The 23,847-nt window shown below is 36.0% G+C and overlaps 1 protein-coding gene and 1 long non-coding RNA gene across 3 annotated transcripts; one reads left to right on the forward strand and one right to left on the reverse strand.

The window, feature by feature from the left end:
• The first annotated feature begins 36 nt into the window (after positions 1 to 36).
• On the forward strand, positions 37 to 5,823 carry LOC113238850. Its single transcript, XR_003311138.1, has 2 exons — positions 37 to 266; positions 5,425 to 5,823. It is a non-coding gene; the product is annotated as an uncharacterized LOC113238850 (long non-coding RNA).
• Positions 5,824 to 5,896: 73 nt separating this feature from the next.
• On the reverse strand, positions 5,897 to 23,341 carry LOC113238463 (ATP-binding cassette sub-family F member 2). Of its 2 annotated transcripts, XM_026475322.1 has the most exons (12): positions 23,262 to 23,341; positions 22,982 to 23,153; positions 20,685 to 20,891; positions 19,139 to 19,327; positions 18,453 to 18,596; positions 17,842 to 17,965; positions 17,514 to 17,712; positions 16,684 to 16,863; positions 15,865 to 16,005; positions 14,390 to 14,581; positions 10,201 to 10,404; positions 8,728 to 8,862 (listed from the first exon to the last, which is right to left on the reverse strand). In XM_026475322.1, the coding sequence occupies exons 2-12, from the start codon at positions 23,133 to 23,135 to the stop codon at positions 8,728 to 8,730; spliced, it is 1,869 nt and encodes a 622-aa protein (XP_026331107.1). In that variant the 5' UTR covers positions 23,136 to 23,153; positions 23,262 to 23,341. The 2 variants fall into 2 exon arrangements, with proteins under 2 accessions (XP_026331168.1, XP_026331107.1); XM_026475383.1 differs by lacking the exon at positions 23,262 to 23,341 and having other exon boundaries at positions 5,897 to 8,862; positions 22,982 to 23,135.
• Positions 23,342 to 23,847: the final 506 nt, after the last annotated feature.

A 23,847-nucleotide genomic window follows, 5' to 3' on the forward strand; every position in this document is an offset into this window, starting at 1 on the left:
TATTTAAAAATTCTATTAGGTATCATCGTTGACCTACTAACAAATACCATGAGCACATTTATATGGCCCATATTTTCAAACCAGAAAGATGTACGCATCTGATAGATTCGTTGTAAAGAAATCAAGAGAATAAGTAAACAACAAAAGTGATAATGTTAAATTTACTCACATTAAAATAAACAAAAACAACATCGAAACAACTCATGTAGACACCCGTGGGCAAGCCCGTAGCTGTGAACTCGTCGGACACTTAGACAAAGTTGAATGTGAGTACGCCTATTACTATTTTATTACGTCATTTATCCAGATCATTCATAATTTCATACTCTTAAAAAGGCATCTCCATAGATGATACACTATACTTGGGTAGTACGGTAGAGACTATAAAAAATACCCACTACGCTACCAGCGGTTCGCTTGCAATGGGTCCCGCGGGAAAAATCGAAAAAACAATATGTCTATTTCATATTTTATTGGTTTAATTAAATATTTGCCTGTGATAAATAATGTCACAGAGATAAACACAAGTAAGTAAATACAAAAGAACATTTTGGACTACTTAATATTTTTCATATTCAAAATTAAGTAGGTACATAGATGGTGTTACAAAACCAAAAAATCATCCTAAGAGGAAGCATCCCGACTTAGCAGCAATTTATTTTGTGGTTTGAACTGCAGTCTTTTACATACTTATCTACAAATACAGTGAGACGGCGCATATAGCACATTTTCTATACTGACTGGCGAATGAAAAGCTATTAACATTAGAAAAAGATGCGTGTAGGCTCATATGTAAACGCACGAAGCATACTAAGATAAGACAAGTATAGTAACTCCATACAAACGTATGAAGTTACTATACGTTAGCGCGGCGGCTTGTATGTGTGCGCGACCGCCGCGTGCAGTGTACGAATGCTCACATTCGCATAATCTTGCGATGCACTCGCGTTAAATAACGCAAGTCGTCTTACGCACTAATGAATACAAATCACTGTGCAACGTTTGTATAGAGTTGACATACTTGTATTATTGTATGTACTACGCATGAATCGTGCGATTGCGTTCGGGAAAAATGTGTCTTTTTCTTCGTTTTTCATCCAATTTTGGTTCGCATCCACTGTGTAGACCAATAAATATAATAAAGTAATAATGAACTAGTCCATGTTTTAATTAATACAAAATTCCATAAATAGTTTAACATCAAGGCCATCCTGTGTACGGTCTTTTATATTAGTTTCTTATGACTATGACAGAAATATTTCTACTTACGGAATATCATTGTAGCAACCGTTTAAAGTATAAAATATGGGTTTCTCGAATAAAGCACAGGACGTCATGATGACCTCGAAAGCCTGGGCACGGTAAATATGAAAACAAACTGGTAAATTATGACGTAGACGCAGCTCTGAGCATGATCTAAAAGGATGGTCAGCCCATAGGTAGCCATAGATCAGAGTTATGTGGAGAAACTTGAGGTTAACCTTTATTTTGCAGGAGGACACTGTAAAAGCTTTAAAAAAAATATTTAAACGATAATCATTACAATAAAAGCTTCTGGAGGTGTAACAAATATACAATCATATTACAGCGAGAAATTGTAAATTGATACCTAAAGCTTTCTGCACACCGAGCCCGCCGACACAGCCCGGGTTGGTGTCAGCGGCCTTGTTTCTAGAATCATATCATAGGATTAGATTAGAAATAAGGCCGCCGACACCAATCCGCCGAGCTTTGTCGACGGGCCGGCGGGCTCGATGTGTATAAAGCTTAAGAAAACTCGCGACTTTCCGATACGGAAAGACTATTTTGTTCGGTTGAGGCCGACGAAAGTTACTTTTATAAGTCTGCAAACCTTATTGGGATGGTTATATGATAGGTATATATTTTTCCATCGTGTAGTAAGACTTTTTAACCGACTTCAAAATAGGAGGAGTTCTTGACTGTTTTTTTATGTATGTCACGCGATAACTTTTTATTGATAGTGGTCCCATTTACTACTTGGCAAATAGATGTAATTCCAATAACTTTTGAGGTCGGTTTTTTAGTACTCTGTACTGAGAATATGTACTATTGAGATTTGCACGTTACCATTGCTTTTGCATCATCATGCACGCGAAGCTTTATCAAGAGTAAAATAGTTGAAGTTACGATAGAACAATAAGAAAATTTCTGTCATTGTCGAGACCACTACACTCTTATTACAAGTGCGTAAAACCTATAAACAATTTGCTATATACGTAAACGCTAACGGCAACTACTGTTGTTTAAATATAATTTTCATATTCTTTGTTAACAGACTTCATAGCAACAAAGTTTTGAAGGGATTTTTATTTTGTACCCATCAGTTTAATAACAAATACGTAACCAATAGGGGTTACCCACACGCAAAACCGCTGACGTATGACTCTTGGCGCGACGAGATTCTCGAGGGTAATTTTCAGGTTAGTTTTCTCTGTCTCTACCTAACTTCAGTGGCAATTTTTATTATTTACGTATTCTAAAATATTATCATAAAGTATTACTTAACATTTGAGTGTAATATCCTGAAATATTATTTAACATTTCAATAACAAAAATTGCCACCGAAAGTAGTAAAGATTACTAGAGTAAACTAATCAGAAAATTACCCTCGAACATTTTCGTGGAACACCAATGACCCCATAAGCGGTCGTCAAGTCGCGCGCACAATAAGGTATTCGACAAGAATGCTGAAACAGAATCGATACTCGATTAAAAACTAACCCTGATATAGACCTAAATATAGTTCTCGAAATGTTAGTTGGATCGATGACTGTTATTAGCTAGAACGGGTTATCTATTGCGTCTTAAAAGAAAACTCCTGTTTTGACCAAATATTTCAACAGAGTAATACGGTCTGATGTCATTCTAATGCAGTCATGACCTGCGGCTTGTATGTGCGGCCCGAAACACTAGTGCTGGGAAAGTACCTCTTACCCAAGCTCTTCTAAGTTTTTAAAATCTTAACCCCCACACTCCCCGACTCACGCGCACGTAGTTTCTGGCCACGTTCTGACATTGTAAAGTTTTTAGTTTTTTTTTATAATATATTAATTTATTTAGGGTTTATGTTTTATATTTATATAATGGGGAGGGACGTCACTCAAAAATGTTGCGGCCATTGTAATATAGCGAACATGACATATGTATGTGGCCCGATAAAAGCTGTTCTAATGGGTGTAAATGCAAGTGTTATACACGTATACTTTACTTATACAAGGTTGAACAAATCAATGGAACATGAAGGGGGACACTCGTTACTTAAAGTAAAATTGGATATAAATCTTAAGTATTTAAGGTAGTTCCCATTCATGTCTCATTGATTTTCTTCACTCAGTAATATACTTATTAATTAATGTATTTGTAACAATATAGTAACTATGTATTCGTTGTAATTTCTTATTAGTTATAATCTATATCTTATTTTTTTTTCGCCATATTATCCTCGATATTTACAGTATACCGATGTCATGCGCCGCACCAACCCGACTGATTCGATTGTTCTATTCTTCTCCAAACATATGCCATTAAGTGGAATCGGCGCACACAACATTTCGGGAACTACATACGTAATTTACGTTAGTCACAACGTCCCAACCACGACCTAAGCATGTCGCTGTAGCGCCGTACAGTAAACGACGACTTCCTTAGTATACAGACTATACAGTATACAGATGTCCCTAGCGATTTTGGTAAAAAAAATAAAAATATTTTTTATAAGTGTGCAGCGTGCGCGCAGCGCATTCGCCAGATCTGTACGCGCCCCAAGATACGCCGTGTGGCTCTAGGACGCTAAAATAGGAAAGTCGTTATGGACACTGTGTCTCTGGTTGCGTGACGGGTTAATAAGATATTTCACCACAATCTCTTCTAGTGGTCTGTTCTGGTTTTCAAGGTTTACATTATCACGGAACACAATGGAAGTGAATTTATGTAACCTGTTGTGTAATTGTGTAACGTACAACTAGATGCGAGCCAAAAAACATATAGCGCATGTTCCAGAGAAACTTCGCGCAGCCGTATCGTATATTTGTACTTTATACAATTGACACAAAACTCATTACGCTAAATACAATTTTATTACAAATATTGGCTTCGAAGTGTAATCCGCGGCAGTGTAAATTTTGCCTAAAGAAACCTTGCATCAACCCACCACGTATTTCTGAAATTCGTTAAGATGAACATGTCCATGCGAGTCAATGAATGCATTTAAAAAAATTGCGTGTCCAAAACCCTATCACGCTCGATAGCGAACAGTACATTAAACGTCACATGATTGGGCAAACCACACAGTATATTTTCTCGCCACCTCTTGTCGCTACCAAAGTTATGTATTTCGACAATATTTATTTCTAGCGCTTGTAACTACTACAAAATCGATTGTTTCCTACTAAGCTTACCGAATAAAGGTACTACAACACCTGTGGCCCTCGCCTGTAGCTATAGCATTTAACCTCCTATAATGTTGTGTCTAAACTATTTCTACGTATAAAACCAGTAACAAAGCTTATACTTTAACTTTCTATTAGTTCATAATATTGCTTAACGACGGTGTATTGGTGTTCTGTTATTTAACTATAAGTAATTTCATTACACGACAATGATCAGTTAATTCGCATCTTTACTTTGTAATAATTAAGCGTCATGGTATATTGTAAATTCAATATAAATTATGTACAATGGCAAAAATGTGTCATGGAGGCAAATTGATATACAAGGCTATGCAAGTTGACACCAAAACGAATAACTCGTGAGACAAAATTTTCGACTATAGTATTAAATACGCTCGTGAAAATTGCAGACTTAATATAGACAAATATGTTACTATAATATTGCTCTGCACTTATTTATAAATATACTATAAACTGACAAGACACTCAATTAGACAGCTAACCATCGAGTATATAACCAGAAATAGAGACGAAATGTCATTTAATTTGTTTGAAAACTATTCTGCCATATCATTACGGTGACAACTGCGTTCCGATTGGCCAGTCCGAATTCGAAACAGTTGACGGGTGTCGCCAATTGATTCACTTCAGATCGACCAGTTTAATTTGAGCTTTGCTATAATGGACAAAAATTGAAAAATTACATATTGAATATTTAATTACCGATGAAATGTGATTCCGTTTTTTTTTTTGTAATTAGATGTTTTGCTGTTTTCCCCACACAACCGAATGGAACAGCCCCCATAGTTAGAAATATTATCTTTATTACAATAAATACAGAATATTATTGGAATGGTCAGTTGTTGGCGCTGTACTATTTCATTGATATTTAAGTGATATAAGGCCCGTTTGTCTGATGAGTTGCGCCAAGGACGGATGGCCCTTATTTCGTCTCTATTTGGTTATATACTCTATACAGCTAACTTACAAACCTTTATTATATTCTCTCTTACAGATCCTTGTACGACAGACAGAAGGTACATATTTAGCGGAGCACTTGCGAAAACACCAAATGACAGGCCTACCGCTTAACATAACCGGTTCCTGAATTTGCAAGTTGCATGTTGATTGAAAAAAGTGCCTACTAAATTTGTCAACTATTTAATTCATAATTGGCACTATTTTCTATCAACTTGTTATTGAATATTATCAGCAGAATCTTGTTGAAATTATCCTGTCTGCAGCGTGACGTAACCGTTACGTAAACTGTCACTCCTCCCGCATAGCACAGCTACCTAAGGAACCGACTCAGTTAAGCAGTAGGCCTATAATACACTGTTTTGTTCAAAAGACTGGCCTTCTTTATTTCAGAACTAATTTGAAACTAAAAAAATAATCTACGTAATAAAAAAAATATATAATCTAAGTCACTTTTTCCATTCATTTGGTTTAATTAGTGTATCAATTGGTACAAGGTTGACTTTGCGTTCTTTTAAATTTCGTTAACTTTAGTTAAGATTTTTTTAACATAAAACAATGTTAAGCGGTTTCAATTTCTAAAATTTCGACCATTTAACCTCCTAAATCTAATTTAAAATGTAAAAATATGCAGTTTGTTTTAATTTCCATTTCTCCAACAAAAGTCGATGAAGGCTATGTTAAAATTGTTACTTTTTAGTACTTTATATTCTCACTGTTTTTGTACCGCTAAATATGTTGGTGTGTGTATAATCTGGACTATTCATCTATTACTAATACAAGTTAATGCTTTTTATCATATATTTTAACTTCATTGAAAGGTCGCCTAGAAGAAATTTCTGCTTAGCAATAATTCTGCCAGTTGCACTTTGCTTCTATTATGTTTGTCTTGTTCTTCTGACTGTCGTTGTTCGTCATCGAGAATATTTGAATTCGTTATTAGTCTACCAAAATTTTAAAATTGTTTGCCTCAACCTGTTATGTCTAGGTCTATTATTCGTAGTCTTATAGGTAGAAAACTTCTTTCCTTTTTTGATGTATTTTTGATGCTATATACAACATTTCTTATTTTTCTGTCTGTTTTCTGTCCTCTTTATTCCATTAACCGCCTCAGCCTCGTGAGTAAATAAATAATATGTGTTCTGGACTTCATACTTACTACATATTATATAGGACAATGGATTCTAACTAGGGCTAATTTTTGTGTCACATAGGTTTTACTCCACAAGCGTTTTTCTAATGAATTTATTATGGTGCATGCATGTCGAATGCTTCCCGCTTCCAATTACTAATCGTAACAATAAAACATATTTTCAACTCTTAGATGTGATTGACACATGCGGAGTAGATACGCGTGCGGAGCGAAATACGCATTACAGGAGCGCTCTAAATCTGACGTTACTTTTCGACCTCTAAATGCTAGTATCAATATCAAACTTCGCGAAGTCACAATAAATATACGTATCTATATTTGTAATCAAAGGCATAGCGGTGTCTATATGATATCATATTGTAAATATTTTCATGATATCTATGATTATTTTAATTGCTGTTTGTTAACTCTACGCTAAAATTAAGCTAACGATTAAGCTACTTAATTTATTATTTTGGGAGTCAGCGGTCGATTTACATACATACTAGTACTTTAAATGCAAGCGTGTCGGTGTTTAAATTTTCAGACGGCAAAATGAAGCGAATACTTATAGACCAGTACTGTGGAGCACCTTAAAAAGTGTATTGGGAGGGTGAAGTGCAAACGTACTTTAGAAAAGATGAATTATCGAAAATTTATGTGATGTTTTGAGTGGTTAGGTATTACATACAGCTTGTCTTTTAAGATTTATGATTATTAGTGACGGACAACAAGTCATGCACCTAATGGTAACACGACACGCCACTTCGTAACAGTTGTAGTGACACCAGAGCTATAAATCGAAAATAGAAAGGTCTGAGAGGCACTGCCACTGCGCCCGTTACCCGGCTAGAAAAAGTTTATATTCATGTAATAAGAGCGAGAGACATGCGTTTCGCGTCGGCAATTCGAGTGGAAGAGACGCTCGCAACATCTTTTTCACTCTTATTGTAAGGACGTCAAACTTTATCTGACCGGCTTAAGCCGATTCCGAGTTAAAATTATCTTTTGACAGCTCAGCCGCAGGTGTCTATAACGTAGTTCACTATTGTGCCAACAGATGGCAAATCAAAATATTCCGTGACATTTTTGTATAGGATCGATGAGTTGTAGATGAAAACAGAAACTAAACCATTTTTCCCCATTATCCAACAGATGACATTGAAAGCCTCTATCACACTAGCCGCATACTAACACATATATGTAAACCTACACGAATATTGTTCACATGAACTCCTGGTAATTCACCTTTCAGAGCAACTTTTAAAACTAATTTTAGCTGTACGCACAGCGGCCATCTTACATACATAAACTGTCACTTATCGATATTAAACTCAATGTGAGCATCGTAAGTTTCCATTTTCAATTAGTAATTTTCAAATTTTGTATACAGCTAGCTATGGTCCACCGTTCCTATTGAACAAAAAACATAACATTCAACAATTCGGTAACAAGACCTCAACAAACGTGAAGCGAATCACTATACTAGCTCTTAAGTACATGATGGCGGAACATATTCTACTATTTATTAGGTATAGGAAATGTGCAGATAGCAACAACATATTAAAGACGCAGAAAAGCCTACGCGGCATCACTTAGAAATAATCTCACTATGTCAGTCATACCAGGATTGTACCTCACTGTTGTGGTAATCGGCATTTTCAACTAGAGACCTGTCATATTACACAGAACAGAAGAGAGTAGGGTATAAATGTTGTATCTTTCATAGCTTACAAAATCGGGAAGTTGTCGACAGAAATAACAATGGCAAACATTCTATAAATTGAAAACTCATACAGATGATTACAACTAAATTGTATATTATTATAATATATAAACTATAAAACATTGTAATGCAACTATTTTTTGAGGACGCTGTTGATCTTGTTATCACATCAAATGGGATCTACACACTGTTCGACTTACGTCAGTTCTTAAAGATTGGCTTGAACGTCTGTGTGACAACAATTAGTTGGATATATGCAGTCGAGTCTGTTTTTCAAACTCGTAGTTGAAGTTAAGCCGTGTGTATAGGTTTCTTTCCCCACAGTGGTATGCAATTTTTATAAGGGGCCCCACATGTACGAGCATCAGTCGATTCCCTCTCTCGTACTTGTAGTTGAACGCATCTATTGAGCCACCTACTTTTTCGGTATGTGTGCAGGGGCCCTAAAGATAATATAATGTATATATAGGCTAAGCATTTCACTATTTGCGTATCTTGGCCGCGTTGTCGGCGTTCTCCTTGAGAATTCTTGACTTGAGATGGTCTTTGTATTTGAGGATACCACCGTCCCATTTTGTGACTGTCTCGTTCTCGCATATCCAGATTTCCTCCGCAACCTGAAATTTTTGTAACATTTACTTGTAACGCAAAAGTTATATATTTAGAGGTATGGTTTAAAATTTTAATTAAATCCTACTATAATATGATCACGGGAAACAAAATAGTGGCCCGTCATTATATTAGAGTTAACACTTGAAAGATGTTTCATCATTTTAGCAATTTTGTTTAGTTGTTAAATTATAATAAAAATCTGAGATATAATATCGGATATAAAATTGTGTTAGGATATTATGTATACAGAGTTATTAGTAAAATACTAACAACCTCGCAGGACTATTTACCAACATCATAAACAACAACTTTTCTTCTGTGAATTATTAAAAGAATTCAAATTTTCCCTTCATATGAAAACAAATATATTTAAATAGGTCGCTCTACGGCATCGAGTATATAACCAGAAATAGAGACGAAATGTCATTTAATTTGTTTGAAAACGATTCTGCCATTAATTACGGCGACAACTGCGCTCCGATATGCCAGCCCGAATTCGAAACAATTGACGAGTGTCAATTGTTTCGAATTCGGGAAAAGTAAAACAATTGACGAGTGTCGTCAATTGTTTTACTTCAATCGACCAGTTTAACTTGAGCTTTGCGTTTAATGGACGAAAATTGCAAAATGGCATATTTCATATTTAATTACCGATGAAATGTGATTCAGTTTGTTTTGTAAATAGATGTTTTGCTGTTTTTCCCACACCACCGAATGGAACAGCCCCCCCACAGTTAAAGATATTATCTTTATTACAATAAATACAGAATATTTTTGGAATATACGGAGACGTACACACAGGTCAGTTGTTAGCGCTGTATTATTTCAGCTTTCTTATTTGTGATTTCAGTGCAAACGAGAGTTGATATTTAAAAGTGATATAAGGTCAATTTGCCTGATGAGTTGCCAGATTTACTTTTAGTACTGATTTTGTAAAAAGTCATAGAACAAAAATGGTTGTTTAGGATGTTAGTAATATAGTCCTGCAAGGTTGTATTTTAAAAATAACCTTGTATATAATATACATGATCTAGACATTATAAGACGTAGCTGGCTTCACTTTGTCAGACGACCACCATAAAGACCACATTATCTTTGCCAAGTACGGTATCTGATTGACACAAAGGTGGTGAATACTTGGCCAAGTAAAAATAGGAGCAATGTAGCTTCTAAGAGGGATGCTGGGAGAGGCCATGACTTCTCACTTAAAAATAATAACTTTTATCTTTTTCGGCGCAAATAGTGCTAGAAACATTTTTAAAGTTTAACCTACAAGGCCTACATAAAATACTAATCTAGATCATGGTTTGGAGATAAAGTGCTGTACAGGAAGTTTAAAGCACCTGATTGATAAGCCTGAAGTCGTGGCTGACGAGCACCATGCCGCCGTCGAAGTCATTGATAGCGTCGGCTAGAGCATCGATGGTTTCCATGTCCAAATGGTTTGTAGGTTCGTCGAGGAGCAGCAGGTGGGGCGTCTGCCAGGCGAGCCACGCGAACACCACCCGGCACCGCTGCCCGTCTGACAGCTGCCGCATCGGGCACACCTGAACCACAGTTATATTTGGACAATCAATTTTATTACACTAAAAACCATTAATTTTTTTTATCACTTCATCAACGATAAGGGCCCGTCTATTGGTTCTTCTTCTTTTAAATGTTATGGCCCCATCGAAATAATCAATGAATTTGCCAATGTCAAGTAAAAATAACTATGTACGGTAGATTAGTATTATTATAAAAATTATACAAAAAAAATGGCGATTTCGCCAATGTCCTGTGCGTTTTAAAGTCTATTGGTTAAAAATTAGCGTTTTCATGAATATGTCATTAAAGACATTGGACAAATTGTCGCATTTTTCTAAAACGCCTTTAAGGTACTTAATTGACTGAGTGCCAAGTGACCCACGCGTAGTTTTTGTTGGGATTTAAAAAAAATATCGTTTATACTGTTTTGGAACACTTACGATAAGAAGAAAGAATTTCAGACGTAAAGCTCTGCATTAATTTCATATTATTATTATATTTGTTTATATTATGGACAGGTAATGGATTTCAGAAAGTTGTCTTTATTATTTATTTATCTTGTTGTCCTTGTTATCTATTTTAAGTCTTACTTAAATGAAACATGTCGAAACATGTCGTCTTGCATTATACGAACTTGCAAAAAATCTCTGCTGCATCCAGTCTTGGGTGGAATTACATTCCATACATAAGCCTATTTTTTTACATTAAATGCTAATTGTCTATTTTAAGATTTTTTTTTTCAACGGTCAACCATAGACAAATAGTGCTGTGCTTCAAGGACGCTGTTTTTTGTTACAGAAAAGCGACGCGCTCTTTTAGCTCCTATTTTTATCGATAGATTATGTAACGACGTTTATTCAAAATTGATTAATTGAATAATGTAATAAATTATAAATAATAAAAATAAATTGTAATTGTTTAATATAAATGATGTCGTACTGTAAGAAAATAAAAAAATTATTACATAAACAATCAAAATAACCAAATAGCTAACTGTTCCGATCCTACACAAGTTATGCGCAAAAGACAGAAAGACACCCGTTACGTCAATTTCAATTTTCGAACCACAAGCGATTGAAATATTTAGATTTAGAACAAAGAAACTACAGAGTTCATTTAATGTTAATTTTATTTTTAAATTGACTTTTTATGAAATGTTAGTAATAAAAAAATAACAAAATATTGTTGTATTCGTTATACTGTTTGGAGTTATCAATCAGAAGTACGAAAATACATTTGCCTGAAATAATGTTTACTCGAATTTTTGTAATCCCCAGGTTTTGTTCGGTTTCCGAGATTATGAAACTTCGAGTTTACGTTTAGTTGGAATCTTGAAATTTGAAACATCGATACATTTCTTACAGCACGTCAGAACTACTGACAGAGAAACACAGCTATTTTCAGATTTATAATTTATTTATTTTATTTATTACTATAATAATAAATTGCAAAAATAAATCGTCTTCATACAGTCTAGCCAAGGGTGGAATTACATATTTCATATACGTGATTAGACCCTTAGAGGATGGAAAAAAAATAAAAGAAAGGAGCTGCCCTAACTACGGAATGAACGTGCATACCTAAATAAAAATTGAACGAACTAATGGCAGATTTCTGTAGTGTCGTACCATAATCTATCGACAAGTCATTGTCGACATGCAAAGATTTAATTAAAGTAGATAAATATTCAATTTGGGAATATTTTAGGTTATATGGCAATATCCGGGAATGTCACATGAAATTTTGAATTTATTGTTTTGCGTTTACAAATACTCAAATATTACGAAAAGTGAATTTGCACAGAAAAAAATATATTTGTAATTTGACAGTATTTAAAAAGGAGAAAACTTTGAAATATAAATCCTATACATTTCCAACTTCAAGATTCATTTTTCATAGAGAAATTTTTAAACAGATTCCAAATAGTTAAGCTTTTGTATCTTTGTATTTATGCATTGGTATAGAATGAATACCAGTGACTCATTTAAGTGAATCTTTAATACATCCATTTAATTTTGAAAATAAATGAAAGTAGTAATATTATCAATAATGATATTATTATCATACGTTTATTCTTTAAAACATGGTTTAACAGGAGATGTAACATGAGACAGTTAGTTTGATTTGTGCAGAAAAATCGACACTTCTCCGAAGTGAGACAAGTAGTCACGAACGACTGGGAGTTTTGACAAGCCACGTCAAACGATCTCTATACATGTTAGCGCTCGCCTTTACTTGGTCAGCTAGGCGAGTGACACCGAACGATGGCAAGGCAAGACAAGGCAAATAGGCTGTCTATACCTTGGTATTGGCCTTCACCCGGCAACATTAGACCAACATGGTCTTTGTATTGCCGACTTTATAAAATAAGAATTTTTTGTAGTTAGAGTTGTCAGTGGGAAAAAATCGGAAACGAGTGGATAATTTTGTTTTCAGGAACTGAGAATGCCTAGTAAATAAGTATTTTTTAATCTAAATTAAATATCAAATTATTTACCAATAAAACTAATGATGGAATTGCATTATCATGTAATCTAGTTACATTCAAAGTTAAGTTAAAATCTGAAGAAACCAAATCAAATGTGGCAAGACTTATGAATAAACTACTTAAACATGTCTAATCTATTTGGGCTTTTGTGTGATTTATAGACAGAAAATTACAACATGCCTGTACTATGTTACATTCGGTCGATCTTCGCTTTTTCAAATGCAACATCCCGTAATGATGCAGCGACGAATTTTTATTAATACGTAATTGTTCTCACTGTCAATATTTTTGTCCATTTTAATATATAATTCAATAAAACATTTGGAAAAACAATTGTTTTGACTTTTGACGTACTTCCCTTTGACAACCGTATCATGTACCTCATGTATTGCGAAATGGACACGGTTGGCATTTAAGATGTTACGTATTTTCGATTCTCGCGTTTGACACAGACCAATGTAATGCTATCTCTTTTGGCTTTAGACGGCATGCAAGAGTTAAACAAAGACAATGATATGTTTACGTTTTCAACGTCGAAATGCATCATATACATATAACCTCTGATTTATATTGTCAACATAACATGTCCTTTAGTTTCCATAGTCTAAGGATTAACCAGTACGTAATATATATCGATAATCGCTTTATTTTTAAGGCCTATTCTGTGTACGGACATGACATGAATGTGTGTTTTATCTGTGTATTTGTAAAAATAAGCTAGTGTTGTCGATTTTTGTTTGTGTGAGACCATAGTGATACAATATTGCATTTGAGTGCAGCTGTTTGCTTGTAGTACTACCCCCTCGCCCCTCAAAAAGTGGCAGAAAATGTTGTTCGGGATATAACGCAAATAGCGCCTTCCGTCCTATATGCTCTAAGATATCAGTAAATCATTACAACCATTTCATAGTGCAATTTGGTACAACGTAGCGTATTTTTCAAGTAGGCAAAACTCAAAAGAACTTTAATTGTCGAATTAGATAAACACCAGCAATTAACACTACGCTAATTCAAATTTTGTCCGTTTTACATTTTTAATGCCAAATTATTTAACTAATTTAGATTAAAATCACAATAATACATAAGTAATATCATATATTTTACAATCTATAATGAATAATATGTGTTTGAAAAGTAAAAAAAAAAATCGCAAGATGACCTTTTATAAGTTTTGATGAAAGTTGCAATTTTTAAGTTGGCGTAGTGTTAACTGCTGGAGTCGAGATTAAAAGTTACAAACGTCTCGCTCAACTGTAACAATCACTTTACTGTGCCCTTACAGAGTGTTACATATACATTTACAAGCCACTGTACGTAAAATAATGTAAGTGTGACAATGCAATAAATGCATAAATAAACAATAGCAAAATTTTTAAATCTATCAACATTTAAATTATCAAACGACGCGTCAACCAAGATATAGAACCGCGGATTCGGACCAAAAAGTGACGCCATTTAGACGGACTCTCGCATCGAATTCGACTACCAATCGTATTCGTATTTTTGCCTCAACATACCTGCTGTCGTCCGGTGAGCCCATACCGACCGATGATCTTGCGCATCTCTTCTCTCTCGCGCACCTCGGGGAACTCCTTCATCATGTAGTCGAGCGGGGAGAGGTCCAAGTCAAGTAACTCGTGGAGGTGTTGATGATAGCGTCCGATGCGCAGGTGTGAGTTCTTGCGGATCATGCCCGTTGTAGGTACCAACTACGGAACGTTAGCCAATATATTCTTCATTACCACTGCGCAGTCATCGAACACTCCGGATTTTTTAATACATGACACACAGCTAATTATACTCGACCTTACGTTAAATGGAAAGTGGAATCCAAAGGTGAATCTAGTGCAGTGTTCATACAATCACCGATCTAGCCACCATGCACGGCTACAAACGCCTCTTCACGACCCGTTTATTTTTAAGTATTTTAAGATTATGTTGTATGCACAATATATTCTCTTTTTAAAAATCCTTTCGTTGACCAATGTCCAAATATAACAATGACCAAAGTTTCAAACAGAACAAAGTTGCAAAATGGTCAATGTGATAATGACTAAAACTCCCAAAGTGCTAAATGGCTAAAAAAAAAGTGTTGTAAAGAGCCGTTCGGAAGACTTTAAAAATGAAAAATCTAATAAAATGACGATTCCCAGGGAATTTAATTGTTTTATTGTAAAACCTTTGAGACTTAAGGGTCGTCAGAACTTTCAGAACGACTAGGACCTTCGATAAGTTTTTTTATATTGCTCTACGCTAGTTACACTTGAAGTAACTTAAAGGGCATATTATAGCACTTCTGGAAGTTTGTAGACACTAAAAGTACTTTTATTTGGAACTGCAAATCTAAATATTTTGTTCAAAGTTTAACACTTCGTTGCTTATTATATACAAAATTAGTGGTGGGGAAACACTGGCATAATAAAGTTAATTATATTCGTAATAAAAAAATTTACACCAATTTTTTAATTTTCAACTAAGAGAACAGAATCAATTTAGAAAACTTCCCCAAATTGGTTTTAACGAACATCAAACTTACGACTTCGCCTCTAGCGACCGCAGTGCTAACTGCTGGTTTGTCGAGGTCATCGAATTATAAACATAAAATCCGAAACGCTTCAAAATCGAGTTCGTTGGAGATAATCCATTTATCTCACACCAGACGACATTGCATTTAAGTGTGAAACACACAGAGAGCGGGTGCGGGTTGGGCGCGAATCGGATGCGGGTCGGGTCGGGACCACATCGGATCTAATTCCATGTGGTCCAATATGATCCGCATGCCCGTCTCGCGCCCGCACTCGGGTCCCGCCGCAGTCCCGACACAACGCGCACCCTCTCTCTATGTGTTTCACGCTTTAGACAGCCAATACCTTACTTATCTAACTAATACATCTAAGTGACAATTAATTCCGAGATGAAAATGAAAAACGAAGACCTATAATAAGCAGACGTTGATATTGAGTTGAAACAGATAAATAAATAGGACACTTACATCGCCATAGAGCAGTTTGAGCAGCGTGGACTTGCCTGCGCCGTTGGGCCCGACGAGCGCCAGCCGCGTGTCCAAGTCGATACCGAACTCGAGATTCTTGTAGATCCATGGCCCGTTGTCCGTGTATCGGAATGACACGTCCTGAAAGCAAACATTAACTTTATACTTTCGACGACTTCAATTAATGTAAAGTTCGTCAAAATCAATCCTTTCACTTTAATTCAAACCCCTAATGGAATAAAATAAAATATGTAGTGTTGTGGAATATACAATATTATTAATCCAACCCAATAGTAAGCTAAAAATTATAAAATCAGTAACAAAACGTGAAGTGCAAAAAGAGATTTTTTTTTCAATGTGATATTACTTTTATTTAATAAATATTTTCAATCAGTTTACAAGATCATTTAACGTTCTGGAAGTGACCATTAACTGGACTATATACAAACATAGTTAATTAATTGATAGTCGAAAGTCTAGGAATGGTTTCTGGGACGGTCTTGGTCATATGTACAGGATATTTTTTTAATTTTCAGCCCGTCCCACTGCAATACAATAGTGTAGCACTTCTGTATACTTATATAAAAAATATAAATAAATATTAGACAACATTTTAAAAGTGAGTCGACAAGCACAAAAAAAAATTTTGATCAATTTTATTCATTTTTATGGACAACTCACGCTTGACCAAAATAAGTAACTTTGAGGGTATAAAAGAACATTCAGGAAAGAAATGTAAATACGCTGTCTTTATAGAATTTCAAGCAATGAAACACATAAAGCGTGGATACAGTCACAAAGCACAGCGTCATGTCTTACCTGAACCATTATGACCGGTGGCGGCACCTTCCCGCACGAAGGGAAGTAGAAGTTGAGCGTCTTATCGTCGATCACCTTCTCGGTAAGGCCCTGGGCCACCATCTTGGCCAGCGTCTTCTCTTTGGACTGCGCCTGCCGCGCGAGCTTGGCTGAACCGTGACCAAACCGCGCTATATAGTTCTGGTTACAAGATACATATAATACAGGTCATTTACATGAACAGAATGAATCCATGCTGCATCACTATTAAAACAATTGTACGAAATTTTATGTTACGCGAGGTTTTGTTTGTGTGAAGGTTCACGCACGCTTGGCCACAATGTGATGGTAAGTGGCGCAGTTTAAAAAATTCTTATTCACTCTTCTTGAATAGCCCCAATATTGTACTTTTCGGGATAATATGTGCTACGACTGTGTTAAGTATATAATATTGTGTTCTATACAATATGTAATTAAATGTGAGTAATAATTGTACATATAGTGTTTGCCTGGGTCATGGTGTAGCAACCTTTACTAACGACTCACTATAACACTAGTCTATTTGTATTGCGTAATCTCGTATTTATGTTTTAAATATTATAATTAATTTGTTGATTGTCCCTAGATAAATAAATAAATAAGAATAAACGCGTAAGCAGGTTATAAATCCGATTATTTTTTTACATTTTTCTTACTATTTTTTCATGATTCATTGAGTCACGGTTTCTTTTGTATTTAGTGTTTATAGTGAATAAACAACAAGTTTGTATGTGTCGTTGAAGTTGACAATTTAAGTTTTGGACTTTGTAGTGTAAACAGTAATAATAATAAACAGTAATAGTAATAATGACCTTCATATGCGCGATCTGGTCCTGTTCCCAGTTGTATTGCTTCATCTGGTTCTCGAGCAGTTCCATGCGTGTGCGCACGAACGCCTCATAGTTGCCCGTGTAGTACTTGAGCCGGCGCTTGGACATGTGTACGATGTTGGTACACACGCCGTTCAAGAAGTCTTGCGAATGCGAAATCAGCACCAGGATGCGTTTGTAGCTGTACACGAACACAGGAAAGACAATTAACCAGCTCTCACCAAGGTCATGAATTAATTATTATTTATTAACATTGCAGACTTCCTGAAACCTGAAGGTTTACTTGCTGTGAGAGTGGTGACAGACTTACTGTTTAAGTTCCTCCTCGAGCCAAACGCAGGCGTCAAGGTCGAGGTGGTTGGTGGGCTCGTCAAGCAACAGCAGGTGCGGCTTCACGTAGAGTGCGCGCGCTAATGCTATGCGCATGCGCCACCCTGAACCAAAACACTCAATAAAGTTTCACCTACACTGCTAAATCAATCAAAGTCTATCTAACTAATATCGCTCATGATGTGAGCTGTCATGTGGCTTAGTAAACGGACCCGACCGCTTAAGTGAATTTAGCTATTAGTGAACGCAGTGCTACGATACCATGTTATTATATCGTTTGACATTAAACTACGTTGTGTCGTGATACATCTTCATCAAGGTTTAGGCGAGACTTTCGAGTTTTTAATGGAATTCGAAGTATTAATTTATTACCGAGTTTGTTTATTACTGAGTATGTTTATTTAAATCCTGAATATTTAACTCAGTAATAAATTAATACTTGGGACATCGCAATGGCATGATTACAATCATCAGAAATTTAAATTCTTATATATTTAAATACGTAGTCTACGCTCGAGAACCATTCATTCGCGTCAATGAACGATTGTTAATATGCCAAAGATGCTTCTATTACGACTGATTAGTACTGACCTCCAGAGAAGTCCTTGGTGGCCTTCTGCTGCATTGACTTTGTAAATCCCAGCCCGTGCAGGATATTAGCAGCACGAGCCTCCGCCGTGTCCGCGCTCAGCTCGTCTAGCCTGTCGTACACATCCAGCAGCTGCTCCTGCGACTCTGATCAGACATACGTAATGCACTTGAGTATAAAATTTCTCTGTTGTTAACCGATTTAAAAAAGGAAGAAATTCTCATTACGACTTTAGTTTTCTATTGTGTGTTACGAGATTACTCCGGTATTTGTGAACCGATTTCGATGATTTTTTTTTTTATTGGAAAGAGGTTACCTCAGCATTGATCCCATTTAAATTTGAAAACCAATATTCCGCCTCTAAGGCCGGCAAACTAGGGGATGAAACCGGTTTCGCGCACTTTCCGATAACCGCTTTCAATAAAACTTAGCAAATAGATGTAATTCTATGAACTTTACAAGTCGGTTTTTTTATTAAAAAGGTATTTATTGAATAGTAGAGTAAATCAAACAGCCGTGGTCCAGTTGTCCATGAAACTACTTTTTGCAGAGAAAGTCCTAATTTGAAGCTGAGAACTTGGGACAATCCTTACGCCAGGCACACACCGAGTCGTGTACAATTTTAGACGCACCCGTTTCCTCTGCCGTCTCAAGAATAAAAGCCGTAAAGGCAGTATAAAAAACTAACCGTCATCTTCGCAATGCGCAAGCGACTCGGCAAGTCGCTCCAGCTGCACGCGTTCCTCGTCCACCTCCATAACGCACTGCAGCGCCGTCTTATCGGAGGCGGGCATCTCGCGCGTCAGGTGGAAGATGTCGATGTGCTCCGGGATCGGTACTTCACGTCGCCCCAAGACCGACAGCAGTGACGACTTTCCTATACACACGAGCACAATAATTACTACAATATTCAGGTAAACAGTGCTTCTTTTTTGTTCTAACCAGGCTGTAATGCTGTGGTTCCAAACGTATTAATTTTAAGTTTATTATATAAGACCTAGACTAGGATTAACATCAAGTTTGTTTAACAAGGTTAAATCGATCTCAAGAATAGTGTACTTTTATGGATGAAATTGATAATAATTACCAAAGCATTGTAACTAAATTCCACGGTCTATAATCATAAATATTTTTTTATAATTGTAAACCATTCAATTTAGTCATTGTCATTCATATTTTGCCTAAATTATTGTATTTGTGCTTTCTTGTAAAATGTATAACATAATTATTAGGGCATTTTTGTAGAGGTGTAGCAACATTTTGTCATAAATAGGGCAATACATTTACAACTTCATCAAGTAATTATACAACTCAGCATGCCATACGTCTTTTGAGAAAATGGGAGAGCGAAGATGGGAGTCACCACAGTTGTTAACTCGGAATCTGCTTGAGCCGATCAGAAAAAAGACGTTGCGCGTTTCGCTCTACGCTCGGACCGCTGACGCGTAACGCACGTCTTTTACGATCTTATTACTGTTTTATTAACCAATTTCAAAACGGAGGAGGTTCTCAATTCGACTATGTTTTTTTGTATGTAAGTTACACAATAACTCCGAATCGATTTCGATGATTCTTTTTTGTTGGAAAACTGAAACCTTTTATACAATAATATATGCAGGTTTTTCATGTCCCTATAAAATTACTTGAAATCACTTAAGCAATGTACTTTGCTAAGCGACGATATTATAAGTAAGTAAGTAAGACAAGCCTTTGGAATTCACTCAGAGTACAATAAAATAAGTCAATTGTATCTACTAAAGCATAGCAAGCCGGAATTATTATGTAATTATTATAAACATTTATTAAGGGGTTATAGTAACTTAACCACCAAACAGGCGCACGCTGATGTCGAATTGCGGTAACCAGCCCAGACACGTGGCAACATCACTTCTACAATATTTAACTTAAATCACCGAAGTTCGAGGGTCTATGACTCCCATCCCAATCATATGTATTAAATTGTCATACCCTTTTTATTGTGTATATCACTGGCGTCGGCGTTACCGGACGCCGTCATTAACTACTAAGTACCCTTACATGAGAGAGAACCTGATAGATTAGTAAATACAATAGATATACAAACATGATTCACATGCATCTGTAATACACAGATTATTTATGTTGATTTTGGCCAAATCTAGTAAAAAACGACAAGTAGATGCAATACAAGAACTACATACCAAAATGGAAAAAGAACCTAAAGATATACTAGCGACATACCACATAGTACATACCACAACCATTCAATCCGACAAGCCCATATCTCCGGCCACAGTTGAGCTCAAGCAATGTGTCCTGTAGCAGCTCACTACCATAGAAGGTGATTGAGAAGTTGGCGATTTTAATGTCCCTTGAGCGAGGGTCCACGGCGAGGGTACCCGTGCACGACCGTGCTTCTGAGTTCATCTTCGCTTCTGCCTCCAGCTTGAGACATAATGCCTCTGAAATATGCACATTAAGAATTGACACAATAATTGGCATAACACACAAATTGACTACTGAATGACTGCAATAACATAGACAAATAAATCGCGCTCCTCATGGAAGAATGGCATAAGTTACGTCAAAAATGTTTATTGCTACAATGGCTATAGAAAAATATATCCCACATCCTCTCCAATTCTTGCAACTCTATGGACAATATTAGTTGACAGAGAATATATACTAAACTCAAATATCTTCATTTCAAACAATAATTAGTATGTAATTGAAATAAGCCATTACAGCAGCTAATTTACAAAAAAAGGCAGTTTATTTCCCTCCTCATTTAAGAACACTTTCAAATATTTCCTTTTTTTTACTAGCAGTAGAGCTCCTGGCGAAAGAGTTCATCCAGGGAAGCACTGCCACCTTACCTATTTCAGCCGCCATGCAATAATGTGAGCATTACTGCATTCTGGTTTCGAAGGGTAAGAGTGGGTGTGAGAGGGTGAAATTACAGATACATGGGACTCGTCAACTTGTCTCTCAGGGTGACGGGCAGTGGCAGTGCCCCTAAGATCTTTGCGATTTAAACGGTGACTGTTACAGATAGGCTAACCACCTGGCATACAAGTTGTTCAACATGTCGCTTAAAAAACAAAATGCTATTCTGTATATGCTAAAGAAATTGTTATTATCTTTTTTATTATTTTACAATACTTAGCAAAAACCCTAGTTTGTTAAGAATGCATTATGTCAAGTAGATTATGTAATTGTGATGCAAGTTATTTACTTCAATTCAATTATATCACAGTGAGACTTTACAAAAGCAATTTACAGACATTACCTACTAGCAAAAATATGTGATCCAAGTATTGTAATGTAAATATTCAGCAAAAATGGCTTATTGTGATTAAAATTTACTACACTTGTACTGCTTATTAGGGCTTTCAAACTCGAGGCATTTCTGTATCCCAGGAAGAAAAGTTTAACTCTGTGCAGTCTTAAAAACACCTGGGCAAACAACTTGCGAGACTAATTCAAAAGTATGTTTCCATGCTTATGTTAGGCATTCGGGCAGCCTACACAGGAGGTTTTAATCAATTATTTATTAACTGAAATTATAAAATCAAAAATTATTTATAATTTTTTTTTTTTTTTTTTTTCATTTAAATACTGGGTTTCTCACATAACAAAGGGCATGCTTGGACCCAAAATTTAAGTAATTTTTTAAATAATGTTTACGTAAATGATTTAAGTTTGAAAAGTCTTGATATTGCCAAGATCAAAAACATCAATATAGGGTTTAAAAATCACCACTCTTGCTCCTGCATTTTGCACAGAGTTATCACCGTTTAGAGCAACTTTTTTCAGTAATTTTATTTTTGTACAAAAGTAAAATATGACGAGTTATTAAAAGTCATGGAACAGTTGCAAAGTTGTTGTTTGTGAAGTTAGTAATTATATAGTCCTGTGAGGTAGTTAAGACGAATAATCCTGTATAAAACTTCGCTGTGATCAGTGTACTTTATAAACAATCGCAATGCTACAAGTTTACATGTTTGCATCTTCCATATAAAAAGTACCAAATTAACCAATATAATATTATTTCAAAAGATTTCCAAAGTCATTGGCATTAGCTGAAACCAAATTATGTCAAAATATGGTAGACACAGTGTTGTAACATTAGGACATAGAAAGTAACAAGTTACGGTTGAATGTTACGGTTGAATGAGCTGCACAGATTGCCAATAAAACCAAAACTACATAGTAAATAATTGTTGCATTTACTTAAACACCAAGGTAAATTTCCTGCTCAGTAATGTAATGCTCAATGTAATGTTCATACAATGTAGTACAAATAGGTCTCAACAACATACTTAACTCATTGATGTAATTGAACAAAGGGTGGATATATCAAGAGCTTGAGTTCAATTGAATTTCCTTATTACAGCTGCTCTGGCATTGTCGCTAATAACGCAACGTGGCTCTGGCAAATTGTATAGCTCAATTTTAGGGTATAGACAATGACATAGGTTAAGTTATAAAAATGGCATGGTACAACAGGTTAGGTCTCATTAAAATAATATTGTTTGGGCGTATTAAGTACCTTCGGCAGTAAGCTCGCGCTCTTCCTTTTCGGTTCCGTTCGTCGCCGTGCCATTTTCCTCAATGTTAGTCACCTTTGCAATAGGTTTTTTGTTTCTGTTACTAGCTGCTTCCTTTTTCTTCTGTTGGGCCCTCTTTTTGGCGTCGGACGGCATATTGCAGTTTAACCTAACCTTCAAAACAAATGTTAAATTCAAAAACACGCCATCAAGTCACAATAGCAAAAACGTTAGAGAAAACCACAGTATCGTTGCGAGTTCGCAGAATTTTTCACGACTTACAACGTGTCTTGTACGGCCTAACGAGATTTACTTTAGCTTTGGTAACTAGCACACTTCCGCACCACCCGCCGGGCCAGCTGATCAAAATCCAATCAACATTACCTAAATAATTTAAAGGATGATAAGCAAGTCGTCCGCGTCTACACGTGCAGCTTTGAAAAGAAAGAAAGATAAAATTGATTGACAGGAAACCATAAACAAAAATAGAGGCAGTGCTCGGTCCGTTGCCATGTCAGCAGAGACTAACAACCACAGCCAATAACGTAGCGAATAGTATAACGAAAGAAAAACTATAAATGTAACAATTTTTTATATTATCAGTATGCTCTGTGCTACCCTAATGAACACACCGCAGATACCTAAGTACATTCATATATTCATATTCATATATCGCGTTGCGTCCTGTTTTTCAACTAGAGCGCCAGAAGACGCGCGTCGACGCACGATAACGCTAGCATTATTAGTGTGTCCGGGTGCACACAGTGTGATCGGCGTCTGACGCCTCGCTGCGCCCAAGTAACGCGTGGCTACGCGCGAAATCGCTCGACTTCAACCAAGCGTCGACGCGCAAATGCGCGCGTACACG

Source organism: Hyposmocoma kahamanoa, unplaced genomic scaffold (assembly GCF_003589595.1).
Source record: "Hyposmocoma kahamanoa isolate Upper Pololo Valley unplaced genomic scaffold, ASM358959v1 100021, whole genome shotgun sequence".
Lineage (NCBI taxonomy): Eukaryota > Metazoa > Arthropoda > Insecta > Lepidoptera > Cosmopterigidae > Hyposmocoma > Hyposmocoma kahamanoa.